This window comes from Cryptomeria japonica, chromosome 1, assembly GCF_030272615.1.
Source record: "Cryptomeria japonica chromosome 1, Sugi_1.0, whole genome shotgun sequence".
Taxonomy (NCBI): domain Eukaryota; kingdom Viridiplantae; phylum Streptophyta; class Pinopsida; order Cupressales; family Cupressaceae; genus Cryptomeria; species Cryptomeria japonica.
Window position 1 is genome coordinate 702,833,733 of NC_081405.1, and position 14,342 is coordinate 702,848,074.

Here is a 14,342-nt window from a genome sequence, read left to right on the forward strand (position 1 = left end):
GAAAGGTCCTTCTTGAAGGAGTTCTTGCCGTGACGACTTTTTCTCTTCCTGAATTGCTTCTGCTTGCCCTTTTTGATTGAATTCGTACTTAGAACTTGAAGATCTTCATCTATATTCTTTTGTTTGATCCCTTTCTTATTTTCCCTTGATTCCTCTTGGAGACAGTCAGCCTTTAGCCTATCGAATTTTGGAAAGTTATCCCTTGCACTCATGCCTTGGACGAACATTTCCCAGATACTAGGCAACCCATCTAAAGAAATGAGGGTTAATTATTTGCTTTGGATCTCATATCCTAGGGTTGCCAGTTCATCCCTTAAGGTAGATATTCGTATGAAGTAGGCATTGATTGATTCCCCTTTTATCATGGCTATATGATTTATCTCTCTTTTTAGAGCCAAGGTTCTACCGGCATTGGATATCTCAAAAGCGTCTTCAAGTGCTTTGAACATGTTGAAGGTTGTTTCATGTTTCTTTATAATGGGCATAATATTGTTCCTTACCCCATCAACTATGATTTTGATAGCCTTATAATTTCCTTCTCTCCAAATTGCTCTGCCAGGTTCAGTCTCAGGTTCTTTAGTTTTAGTCTTTACAAATGATTCAACTTTATTTTCTTTTAGAATCATTTGAATTTTGAATTTCCATGCGGAGAAGTCGTCAAACCCTGCAAGTCTTTCTTCAAATCTGATAGCGCTAGCCATTGATAGGATTGTGATGTTGAATATATACTTGATTTGAATTTTACGTGAAATTGAATAGCCTCATGTTCGATTTAACCTGGCTTTGATACCATGTAAATGATGTTCAATTTACATTCAATATGCAAGTTGTATTCTATTAAAATAATCTTGTTGTATATATTATTGCCTTAATGTATGAATCTGACTATCTTCTTGTTTGTGGCAGGTGAGAGGAGCATTTAATATTTTCTATGTCCTATCTCACGAATGCCACTCAATATAAGTAAATAACAAATGGGGTACGATCAAGCAATGCCTTGATTGGTCATGACCGATCAAGACATTACTCGATCGTGCCTCTTTGTTTATACTAAACAAATGCATATTCATCGTTAATATCAATCGGTGCAGAAGTATTATAACAACCGATGTCTATCGGTGTTCGCACAATGCTAACAATCGATAATTATCGGCATGTTAGCCTTAACAACCGATAACTATCGGTGTAGGCTTAACACCCGATAACTATCGGTAACCTTTATTATTATGCCACCCGATATATCATATGCAACCCGATATTAATCGGTGTTTTGATTAATTATATATTTATCATTAATTATGTTAATCGATATAAATTGAAATACAAGATTTAGTAATCGATGAACATAAACAAAATATATAATATGATTATCAATGAATAGGTTATTTATATGCAAATGTAGAATGGCTATCAAAGAGGAATTAATTGCTTGAAGGTTTTATCATAGTTATCGATATGATAAATGATTGAATGAGAGACTTCATTTATCTCTCATTCAATCATTTATCTTACCGAAGCTATCATGCATTAACAATTTTGGTTTGCAAAAGATTATTTTGGATTTGCACCAAGGGATAGATATTTTGAGAGGTTGTGATGATCCTTGGAGAGATATGAGTTGTATCACTTGGAGACTCCACAAATGAACCGTTGGAATTCATAAGTTCATTATTTCAAGCCAACAACATCTTTCATGTGGTTTTGATAATTGTGCCATCTTGAGATCGATGAAAATTATTTCTAAAACTAATAAAAAGTATAAATATGTAGTTTCAAGTCATCTACAAGCAAGCAAAGAAGATCGAGAAGAATAGAAGAGTAAATGGCAAGTACAATAGCAAGGAAGTTAGGATGCAGAGGTAAGGTAACAAGGAGTATGATGGAGTGCAATCATATGAGGACCCTATGTTGTTATTTTGTAACCCATGTGACAAGACTGGAAGTGGTGTTTCCAAGTTGTGTTAATGTATATAATAAGTCATTGTTTTTCCCTAGCTAAAGATTTCTCGAGATATAGTTGGTACTATTTTATAGTGTGTTTGATATTATTACTACATCACCATCATTTAGAAGATTGGAAATAATGCCTTAAAATAATTTAAACTCCTTGTATTATCAATGAAGAACTATTGATTATCTTGAACATCAGTTGTCTCACAACTGTAAAAGACAATATTAAAAAATTAAAAAATTAAAAAATTAAAAAATTAAAAAATTAAAAAATTAAAAAATTAAAAAATTAAAAAATTAAAAAAACCCAACAAAATGAGGTTTCCTATCTACCAAATTGTCAATATAGATCCAATTTCTCAATAAGAAAAATGATAGGACTCGAGATACAAAACACTTCTACAAGGGATTGAGAAATGATAAACTATAGTTGCAGAACACTGTTTAAATGTGCTTTATCAACTTGACTCAATGAGAATCAATGTTCCTCACGAAGCAACAAGCTATTAAAGTGTCTAAATGTTAATTACCTTAGATTACTCTAAATCACATGCCACCTTCATCACTCGCTTAAGTTTTATCCCGTACACAGTCAAATCGCAAAGCCCAAACTCATTTCGATATGACACGACTCTAATAATGTGTACTACTGAAATACAATAAAAATTACAGAACCATGAAATACAAACTAATGGGAGGCTAGCATGCGTGTTCCTTGCAAGAGACTAGTCATCTTCTTCATTTATATTGGATGCACAGTAACTATTCATTGAAAGAACAGGAATGACAGGTAAATCTTGGTCAATAGAGACATTTCGTTTAGAAAATCATCCCTGCTAGCCACATAACATATTTGTAAGTAGCAGTATGTATGCACCTATAGAATTTGATTCATAAGTGTAGCTTATGTCAATTTCATAGTGATAGTTTGATACTTCGCCATTGGTAATCAAGATCCTAGATGTTTCAATAGAACTTATAATTGAATCTCAACCCAAACTTCAATGTCAAGAAGGCTCCAAAGAAGGAAATGCGATTTTGCAGAACATTCAAGCATCACGCGGAGGGCTGACTGTTATCCCTAATTAAGATTAATTCAATAAAAAGTTTCATTAGAGGAATCTTGTAAGTGATTGGTAATTGGTTGAAAGTTTATTTTGTTACAGATTGCGATTTAGCCTACTCTAAGTTATATGTTTATTCTCCATCTACTAATGCTACATAAAAGAGGCTATGATTTAACTTCATGTGTTTTTTTTTGGTTAAAAACATCATTTTCATTCATCATTTGCGTTGTAGAGTAATATTGAAAATTTACATTGCAAATAATAGCAAAAATAAAAAAGGATTATTCAACATGTTGCTTTTATAAAGTCGTTATTTTCCAAATAACATCCCAACCAACCTAACTTAATTTATTATATGTAAATCTTAATTTACTAACATAAACTTCTTTGTCTAGAGAAATGGTTTGATTATCCAACTCTACATCAGCATTAACTCAAACTCCTCGTCTAAGCAAATGTTTTGATTACCAACTTTGCATAAGCATTAATCCAAACTCGTTTTGTCTGGGCAAATGTTCTAATTGTCCAACCGAACATTCAATTATCCATATCTAATCTATGGATTCAACTATTCACATACCAATAATAACTCACCAAGTTTCTAAATTCAACTATGATCCACAAACCAAAAACATACTGCAAAAATCTACACATGAGAACATAAATTGTTCCCAACCTCATTGCACAATGAGACAACTTTCCTCCTAAACTCCACATCTCCTCCAAGTGTGTCTAATGTCTCCTTTAGTGTTGTGGAAACAATCCCTCATCTATTGTACAAAACACCAATCAAAACTTGAATACAAGTGCAACCATAAGAAAACTTAGCCCCCCTTCTCCTTGAAGGGACACAAACCACACCAAGCCCCCTCTTTTCTTCATGGACAAATGGAAAAGTGCTTCTCATGCAATAAATCATCCCTAAGCAAGAAGTTAGCTTGCGATTATAGATAGCCTCCTACCTCCATTTCCTCCAACCTCCGAGTATACCTATTTAATTATTAGAGAAGATATGCATCTTCATATTCATTGTGGGGAGATTCTTGATTATAGATTGCAAAATTACATCTTTCTCCCTCAATTTTAGTAGCAATCAAAGCATTACCTGTTTTTAACTTGCCATCACTAAGATCGCTAGCGTGTTGAATGCAATACACTAAAATGTGTCCTTTTTTTATTATAATAGAAGCATTTGAAATTAGTCTTCCCTGTTGAAACATTAGTCTTCCTTTTGGCAAACAAAGTACTTTCCTCAATAACTAGGTGAGTTTTAATGACTCTTTTTTCTTCATCAATTAAGTAAGGTATCACATTTTCTAAACTTGGACTCGGATTCAATTTGTTTAAAATAAATACAATATTGTCGAAATTTGAAGGAATACTATTTAATAAAATGGTTTCGGCATAATCATCATCAACTATACATTTTAATCTAACAAGTTGATTAAGAAGAGAATGAAATGTACTATGTTGAACAATACTATCACCCTCTTTCATTTTCAAACCAAAAAGTCTTTGCTTCATTCCTATTTTAGCACTTGAAGCCCATGAACCAAATAAAGACTTAAAGCCTTCCCATATTTGATTTAAGGTTTTTGTCAAATCAGTATGATGTAAATACGCATCAGATAGCCCAAGACCAATCACTATTGTAACTCTGCAAAATCTTGCTGCCCATTTTTATGCTTCATCTGCATCTTGTGATTTTTAATGGTTTCATTAATAATATCTCAAATATCTTTTTCTATCAAAACCAATTGGACTTTAACTTGTCATGTATAATATTCATGACCTTCAAACTTTGGAATAACATATGATTTTCTCCATTTAAAATAAAAACAATATAATCACTTGTCACTATTTTTATTTAACAAAAAACTAATACTATGTTTCATGACAAAAAGAGGCCACTACAAAAACTAATACCATGTTTCATGACAACAAAGAGGTCACTAGCACATACCTTGATTTTGATGAAATAAATAAATGAAATCAATTGCAATTTTAAGATTCCTTCACCAAATAACCCTATGCTGTTCTTTTCCATGCCTCCATGCTGCAGTGTTAATTCTCCTCTATCTTTTCACATAACCTCAAACATTAACACATGCTGCAAATTTCTCCACACGCGGTCTTGTCACACGCAGCAGCTTTCTCCTTATACAGACTGCCTTCTGCTACACTTGGTATAAGACTGCCTTCATCCCACACACAGCAAGGCCCTCATTTCGCTATTCTCGTCTCCCTTCCATTCTTTCATAGACACGGAACTTTATCAATGCTCTAATACCAATGTAGAGTGATATTGAAAATTTCACATTGCAAATAATAGCAAAAATAAAAAGGAATTTTTTAGTCATTCTTCTCAAATTACATTCAATATGTTGACTTTATAAAGCCAAAATTTTACAGGAATAGCTTCCCAACCAACCTAACTTAATTTATCAAATGTAAACCTTAATTTACCAACATGTGTCCTCTTATAGAATAGAACACAAAAGTGTGCAAACCATATTGCATTTAATAGTCACAAACAGAAAGTGGATATCATTATGGGGATGCTCTGCTAGTTTTCAATTTCGCTAGCTAAATTTTTCACAAAATTTAACCACCGTAGTGATCCCAGCTGGCTTTGCTCACACTCGGCTATGACAACCAACCAGTCATGCAGTCCTCTTTCAAATCAATAATCAATTGATTTTGATACCAGTTCACCTATCATGCTTTTGATATTAGTTCAACTGTTAGGCTTTAGTTATCATTGCGTGCAAGTTTCGCTATATGTAAAAGCCGTTTATGTGGGTAATAACCAACTTTGTTGAAATACGTTCTGAATTTAGTTGCATTGCTGAGGAATTGATTCATATAGTGAACCACGATTCCCATGGTCTTGGACATCCCCGTAATGGAGGGAGGGAAACAAAATATCTCCTCATTTTCATCCGTGTGACATGGGAACATCCTCAGGAACACTCCAGAAGAAATGTGGAGGAGACATCAGAAATAACATAAAAAATTGAGGAATCACTGAGACCTTGCAATTATTAATGGTGTGTTGCCTGATCTTTATTGTTTGCTCTCTTTGATCTTCTTGAACAAATCAGAAATGGGCAGATATCTATGACTCCCTTGGAGACTGATCGTATTTTTTTAAAAATCCTCCTCACTTTAGTTCTGTCCTGAATGCTGAGTGATATATATTGAGAGTGAAATGACAGTGATGATATGAAACCCCTATCTAATCACTCAGAAGTAAAGAACAAAGGAGGGGTGGGCAGGGAGAGAGAGAGAGAGAGAGAGAGAGAGAGAGAGAGAGAGAGAGAGAGAATTCTGTGTTAATTCATAGGTAACACTGAAATTATATGTAAAATATTTCCACACCTAATAACTAGTAAAGGAAGATAAAATTCATCCCTTCTTTGGTTAATTTCAATAAAACAGCAGCAGCAATGAAGTTTTTTAGTTTCAGTCTGCTCACTCTTGGGTAGCAGGAATGATTTTATGAAAATATTTTTTTGTAGAACTAAGGGTGTGAAAATGATTTAAAATTTCAATAACTATTTACTCTTGTTACTAATTCAAATTTACTGCAGCAAATAAAATAAACAAAATTTTGAAAACAATTTTTCACCGTGTATATTTTATATTTACTTGCTATCCCCTAAATCGGAGATATATTTTATTGAAATACCATTTTAATATTAGCCAAAATATCACAATGCCAGATGATGAAAAAAATTAATTTTCTAAATTAATGGAGCTGCAAAAAAAATGCATTTGGCAGTCAAGATAACAGCACTTGGAATAAATAAATAAATGTATAGAGTGTGCAATAAGACCACCATCATAAAATGTGATCTCCTCACAGAAATCGCCACTTAATCATGAAACTGTGGAATTTTTTTAAGTCTGAATAATATTCTTAATAACCACAAAGGACATGAGTTTCTCATCAGCCCCCAAACAAGTAACCAGCAGCTTGTTCTTCATTTCCATTAAAAAGAGTTAGTGCTTGAATCACTGTTGCACGGTCAAACCCAAGCTCCATGAGCCTAATGATCTTTGATTCTTGATTGGATCCCTGAAATTATTGATCATACATTTTAATAAAATCATTTGTAATAATCCATCCCATAAAGTACTCACTACCAAAACAGAAACAAAAGAAGCAACTAAATACTGCACATGCTACTGAAACCTGCAACAAAATACTGTATGTGCTAATAGAACCTTAAAGATATATAACAATAAAAGACGTTGCTTTCTTACCTGTGTAGAGTTCACTTGTGAAAGACCTGCCAAAATTTAAGATGGAAGCTCAGAAAAGAAAACATCAGGGACAAGCAAAACAAAACGATAACTCTATACAAGGTCTCAGAACTGAAAATCAAAAGTCAAATGTCACTCATTACAGCATAAAGACAACAAATAAGGATACATTTTTTTGAATTGATGAACAATTTGTAATTTATTTTTTAAATTATTTATTCTCACCAGTAGAAGGTGCAGGTGTACTTGAACTTCCAGCTTTTTTAGCAGAGCTTAACTCCTGTAAATGGAAGAAATAGTATTCAGAAATCTTCAGTTTATTTGTCTGTTCTTCTCGATCTTGATATGTCCTTGAAACAAAGCCAATCACTCACTCACACACACAATATAATGTGAGAGACATATAATGTGTACGAATGAAAAAAGGTAAAAACAATCAAACATAAATCATTTCAAGGCAGAGTTATCTTCATCAAAAATATGAAACAACAATTAGAAACTTTAGAGAGAATATTTCTAGAGGAAACATTGCCTATTCTTTTTCTGGATCAATTGGGTAGAAACTTTTGTCCTTGAGTGAGCTACCTTACTCATATTTGTTTCCCTGAAGACGAGTCCTCACTTGAAATGTTCAACAAAATCTTCTATACAGTTTATCCAGAAAAGCTGAGACAGCTTCACATCTTCAGACAATAGCATGCTAAGAATCAAGCATTAACTCCGAACAAGATTTTTCTTCACATAATATAGATATAGTAACTTCATTCAATCGAAACAAGTGATGTTTAGAAAAACGCGTTGCTGCTGAACAGTACATGATAACCACTGATGAAGCACAGGAAGAAGAAATTGGAGAGGATGCTTTAGTTGAAAATTTGGTATTGGATACCTCTCTCATAGATTCGAGGTTGAAGGATGGATCAGCTTCTTGTTCCAAAAAATAATACAAAAATCACTGGAACAGTTTGGCTTCAGACCACCCTGATTTGGGTTGGTTATTTGTAAGAGTAAGCTTTGCTTTTTGTGGGTTCTTTGTTGTGCTTAATACTTTTCTTTCTGATTGTTCAAGGGTCTGGCCCTTTCAAAATCCCTGTTTACCTTAATTCAAAACAAATGATGTTTATGAATTCCACAAGACTAATGTACCTATAAAAATGTATTCCTACAATTACAAATAATAAATTGAATTTCCACCTCTTAAAGAATGCACAACTTGGATGAAAATGTGATCAGAATCAAGGCCAAGTTCTTTGAATGGTGAAGGATCAAGTGGTAGTGAATTATGATAGTCCTCCAAGTCACTTATGCTTCCAGCTATATTTTTGCTCTCAATTGCTTGATGATCCTCACAAGTATCCACAGTTTGTAGAACTTCATGTCTTCATGTCTCCACGCATGGGTCTTCGCTTGCTATCATCTTGGTGGCTTGAACATCTTCAACTATTTCTTCATCTTCCTTGGATGCAAGGTATGCAAGACTGTCACTCACTGTAACAATTTGACCATTGAGTGGAATCGTGCTATCAGCTGGCCACTCTTCAAATAATGCTTCGGGAGGTCGGAGTTGATGACGAATCATGCCACTCGCAGCGACTCGCTTGTCTTGGAATAATGTCGGCAATGACTCCTCTTGCACTTCTTCCATGAGGTCTTTCAGCGCCCCCTCAAATTGTTCTTCATATTTGGGCTTGCTCGTGATAATGAAGTTCTACATTCAACATCTCCATTTGATCATCACCTCCTTCAAGGCTGCTACTTGAAACTTCTTGTAATTCATTCTCAATAATCTCCTTTTGTAGCTCGAGTGAAAATTCTTCAAGGACTTCTTCCTCTTGCAATGGATGTTAATCATTGTCTTCCCCGACTGTCAGATTGACACTTTGATCATTGCTTGTCACTGCTTTTATTTCAACCGGCTCACTTACACTATCTTCTTGTGATTTTTCTTCTTCGGATGAATTTGTAGCATATTCCTTTTTAGGTGCAAGGTGTGAAAGGCTATCCATTGCAATACATTTATCATCATGTGGACTTGTGTCATCGACTTGCAACTAGCTTCGTTCACTATCAAATGATGTCACAACACCTTGTTCTTGTACTGATCTACAATCAACAGCTACAAGGAATGCATTCCAAGCCCTTTCTCTAATATACTCGTCCCAAGATAGGATCGGCAATCCAAATTGGCATCTGATTCCGTTGATAACCTCTTGTCATAAGAGGCAAGTGAATTCGGAATGGGGTGCATTGTGAATTCTACACCATAATAGTAGCAATATCTTCTCTAAGCACAATCTACCTTTCAAAGCAAGCTGACTTTTGATCATTCCCATGAATCTTGAAAGAGGATCATTGCTCATTGGGGCATTGAAATTGCCTTCTTCTGCCTCTGTCTTGGGAACATCCCAAAAGAAGATCTTTCCTTGTACTGCTGATTCTATCCTTGACAAGAATGTCATGCAATGCATTTCATCGTGTTCATTTGTCTCACGGATTCTACGTTGTCCTAGCGATGGAAAGTCTGACAAGTTATTTGGATGTAGTTGTGCATTCAATCTCCACCAAAGATGAAAGATATCAACTTCCTGCTCATCTTGGTGATGCTGCTGCTCCATTGAGAAATCTTTCTTTTTTGAATTTTCTGATTTTTTGGAATTTTATGGTTTATACATAGTTCCACGGAGACCCATCTCCAACCCTCTAGGATGCATCTCGGAGACCCAGACGTCTTTGAGATGTGTCCCAGTACCGGAGACCTTGCCTCAAATGTCTCCAATTGCAGGAGACTTTCAACTGCAGTCTCTGGAAGACTCTTGCTGTCTCCCATGCAAAAGGTGTTAACTCCCACACAAATTAAAAAAAAGCCCCTAAAAATTAAAAGTTAAATACACCAGAAAGATGGAAAATAAACACACCATAGAAGAGAAAAGATAAGCCAACGCAAGGCAGCAGTCACCGTGAGCTAAAAAGACGACAAGTATTTGCCATTCAACTATTTGCAATTCGATGCAAAAACTCAAAAGATACTCATATTTTCTATATTCTTGTTGTTGTTCTTTTAATTCCTTTATGTAGACTTTGCAATATGCACAATGGGGATGAATTCTATTAGATCCTTGAGAGTCGAGAATTTTCGTATGATATACATTTTCTTTTTTCATTCTTGTGAATATATCTATATTCATATTCTTATATATATAATCTATATTCATATTATCATATATATAATCACATATAATAGCAAAAGGATTTGCAGTGTTGAAATATTCAACTTGTTGGTTTGGGCTGTTGCCTTCAATTTCCTTATACACAGTCTATATTCATAATTAGTTTTACAAATATACACCTATTTTCAGATTTTCTATAAATTATTAAAAAAAATTATAAAAAATTGGTGTCTTCAATTGGTTCCAGCTGCATGAATTGCTTCGTTTATTTTACAAGTCCAATTGATAGTCTAGCGATCACCTTCCTTTCTTGTGCAAATTTTGTTAGTGACTGCTTCCAGATTGTCTTGATAAGCTCCGGCATCAACTATTCATGTATTCCTTCAAGTGCTCATTCTTGGTCGAGCCCTCCTAGCGCCAATTCTATTGATGGTGTTTTTATGCACTAAGCAACACAAAATAAAATACCAAGTATTCTATCCTCTCTTGAACAAAGACTCCCCAAATGCTAAGCTGCGTAATCAAATGGGACGACTCCAAGGTTCTCGAATGTCAAGTCTTGACGTGTTCTTGGATAGACTCAGTTGTATTTGATGTGATATTGTTGGAATCACAAGGTGGACTTACATTTGAAAGCTTGAAATGCTTGCAAGTTGCCGGAACGTGGGAATTTCACTTGATTAAAAAAAAGGGAAAAAGGATAGGATTGAGAGAGCTAAAGCTAATCCTAGGAATATAAGAGCAATGGAAAATCATTGATGAAACTTAGTTAGCTTTGCTTTGACATGCAGAGAACATCTCCACAAGGCTAGTGCGATCTTCTAGGGATAGCTTGATGATTTTCAAATCACCACTACAAGCATAGATACTACCAAGTTGATGCATATCAATGTAGGAATGATAATTGAAGTTAAGCTTTGGCTAAGATGAATCTAATTGACTATGCAAGGCACTTTACAATCAGCAAGGTGTTAGTAGTATGGATGTACAAATTTCACCACTGATCATACACAAAGCTCTTCCATTCATCTAAACAACATGAAAATCAAATTAGAAGTAGAGACCATGCAAATTGTTGAATCAACACATAGAGTTCACCATATCTTCAATGAAGTTTACATGTTTCTAAACAACAATGTCTTGGCAACAATCTTTGCCTTTCTTCCTACTCTACTCTAACTACTTGCTATCTATTCTTGAGCTACTAACTATTCACTATTAACCTTTACAAATGAAGAAGTGGAGCCTTATATAGTGCTCTCATCACAATTGAGTGGCTCAGATTGATTCACAATCAATGGCGAAGATTGAAAGATAGAAACCCTAATTAGGGTTTGTTACACCCATTACAAAGCATTTAATGCTTGACCAATGATAAATTTACAATTGATGGGACACGTCCTTTGAAAAATCGACCAATAGATGATGACAGTAGGTGCATCAACTTTTGTGCCCATGTGTGGTAGTTATCCTATTTGATGGATAAGCTAGGTGCATTGAATCTAGATGCCTTAGCTTGAAATGATGTGATTGGATAAGTGATGATTTGGCGCCACCTCAGCTAGCTTGATCTTTGTAACTCATCACAAGTGTCTGAATGGATGATGCATATCTCTTGATACTCAACATTTCCAAGCTCTTGATGTGATGATGACTTTGCTCAAATCGATCCTCTAACTTTGATTAACTCTTCTAAAACTAACTTCTATCTTGAACTTGCATTTACCTTGTCTTGTGTAGAAACTCCTTCATCTTGATTGTCTTTGATCTTCTTTCCCTTTCTTGACTACTCCTTTGTACTAGCAATGCTTCTTGGATTTCCGGAGGAAATTCAAGATTGTGTAAAAGTCCCTCCTTGAATGCTTGATGTTGATCACCACTCTTTGCCTTGATGTTGCCTATAGAACTTGATTCTTTGCCTTGGACATGTTGAACTCCCCGTGTTGCTGGCCTTGAATTTGTGATGATTTCCTTGGTGCTATCCACAACCTACTCTTTCATCCTCTTCTTTTGTTGCCTGCAAAACAAACAAAAGACTATCAAACACACTTGATATATGCTGATTTTACAACTCTCTTTCATCTGATACTTTAAGTGGCCTGATTTTAGATCTTTTGGGAGGTCTGACTAAGTCTGAGTTTCTTGTAACCAGGTCTGATTTTTCACTTTATATGCCTAATTTGATCAATTTGCTGATGTGGGAAGTCAATTCGCTATGCAAACTGATCAAGTTTGATGCCTCCAATGACTTCACCTTAGTCCAAATGAAAATCACCACCCAAAAAGAATGAATTCGCCTTCTAGCAATGATAATCTTGACTGATATGTATGATTTGAATCACTGCCTCATGAGCTAGCAATATCAATTGTGTGTGTTTGATCAAACACAACTTTATAGTTGCTTCATAGGGTGCAATACCTCATCACAAGGCTCACTTGTGATCCAAAATAAAATGATTTGCAATTAAAACAAGAGGCCGACCTGAATCTTCAATTTGAAATTTAGATAATTACGTCTCCTTTGATATCATGGGGCCCATTCAATGTATCTCAAAACGATTTTCCTTAAGTCACACATCTTTGCGGGCGATGACAATTGCTTATTTCTTTAAATCACCTACTTCCTTTGCTTAAGGAAGTCCTTCATGTCTTTGTCGCTGATTACCTTAGCTTAAGGAAGTCATTTCCTTAGCCTAAGGAAGTAATCCTCATCCTTATTGCTGATTTACTTAGTCTAAGGAAGTATTTCCAATGCTTGATCGCTCATTTCCTTAGCCTAAGGAAGGATTTATTTCTTATGTCGCACTTTTGGCTAGGCAAAGGAAAAAACAAAATCCTTAATTCATGCCTTAGAAGCATCAAAGGAAATTACCCTCAGCCCATGTTTTGATTGGTCAAAGAAAATGCTAAAGTCGGTGGTTGAAATGGCATTGTTAATGCCTTACAAGCATTTTTATTTTCCACCGTAAGATTGGTGGGGCCGAGAAAAGGCACAGTATGATGCAAGTATTGTCATTGATGTCAAATTAATTGAAAGCAGGAAGCATCTAAAATGACATCACAGAAAGAATGAAAGTATCTAAAATATATCCTAGAGTCGGGTGTTGGTTTGGAAGTTTCCTGGCAAATCAGCACGATGAAGCAGAAGATTACAGTGAGCATGGTTCGTATCTATATCATTTTCTGAAGGCAAAAATAGAAATCAAATGAAAACTATTAAGGGAAAGACTTTATAAATAATCCGATATATTTATTACCCGATATATAATATGGAAAGACTTTATAATTATCGGCAAATATATTAATATAGCGACAAGTTTATTAAAGCGAAAAAATGTTTTGATGGTGGATGTATTAACCAAGTATTTTTTATAGCACCTCATCAACGTTAATATATTGAACAATATTATCGGCGGCACACTTTAAATCAATTAAAGCGGAGATAGATATGGAGCGGCAAAATTAAAAGTGAAAAATAAATCTCGACAGCAAAAATTATTAAACTTTGTGTTTTGCGGAACTTACTTAATACCGGCTGGGAGAAAATAATATCCTAAATAAATTACATACCTTATTTTTACAATACATATTATCGAGCTTCATTAAGTTCAGTGGTTTGTTTATTATGAAAAGTATTGTCTAAGGTATAGTGGCATAAGAGTTTTTTAATATAAACAAAAGTGTTTGGCAAACAAATACTCATGTAAAAAGTTTATTAATAGAATTTAACAAAAAGAAATTATTGAAATATTGAAGGATATGACTTTTCAAACTAAAAGTCATGTTGGTTTGCAACCGGTGGAACTAGCACATATATATATGAATTTTTAAAAATGCTTTGAGAAGGATGTTGATATGCTGGATATATATTCTTTGTATAAAACTGTGG

General features: G+C 34.6%; 1 protein-coding gene across 2 annotated transcripts in view; it reads right to left on the reverse strand.

Annotated features, from left to right (window-relative positions):
- Positions 1 to 6,743: 6,743 nt before the first annotated feature.
- Positions 6,744 to 14,342, reverse strand: part of LOC131044635 (protein DNA-DAMAGE INDUCIBLE 1) — a 77,570-nt gene continuing 69,971 nt past the window's right edge. For both annotated transcript variants that reach the window (XM_057977997.2, XM_057977996.2), the window contains exons 14-16: positions 7,512 to 7,566; positions 7,287 to 7,312; positions 6,744 to 7,098 (exon numbers count right to left, since the gene is read on the reverse strand). In XM_057977997.2, the coding sequence (XP_057833980.2) occupies positions 6,970 to 7,098; positions 7,287 to 7,312; positions 7,512 to 7,566 (210 nt within the window). In that variant the 3' untranslated portion in view covers positions 6,744 to 6,969. The remainder of the gene's footprint in view (positions 7,099 to 7,286; positions 7,313 to 7,511; positions 7,567 to 14,342) is intronic.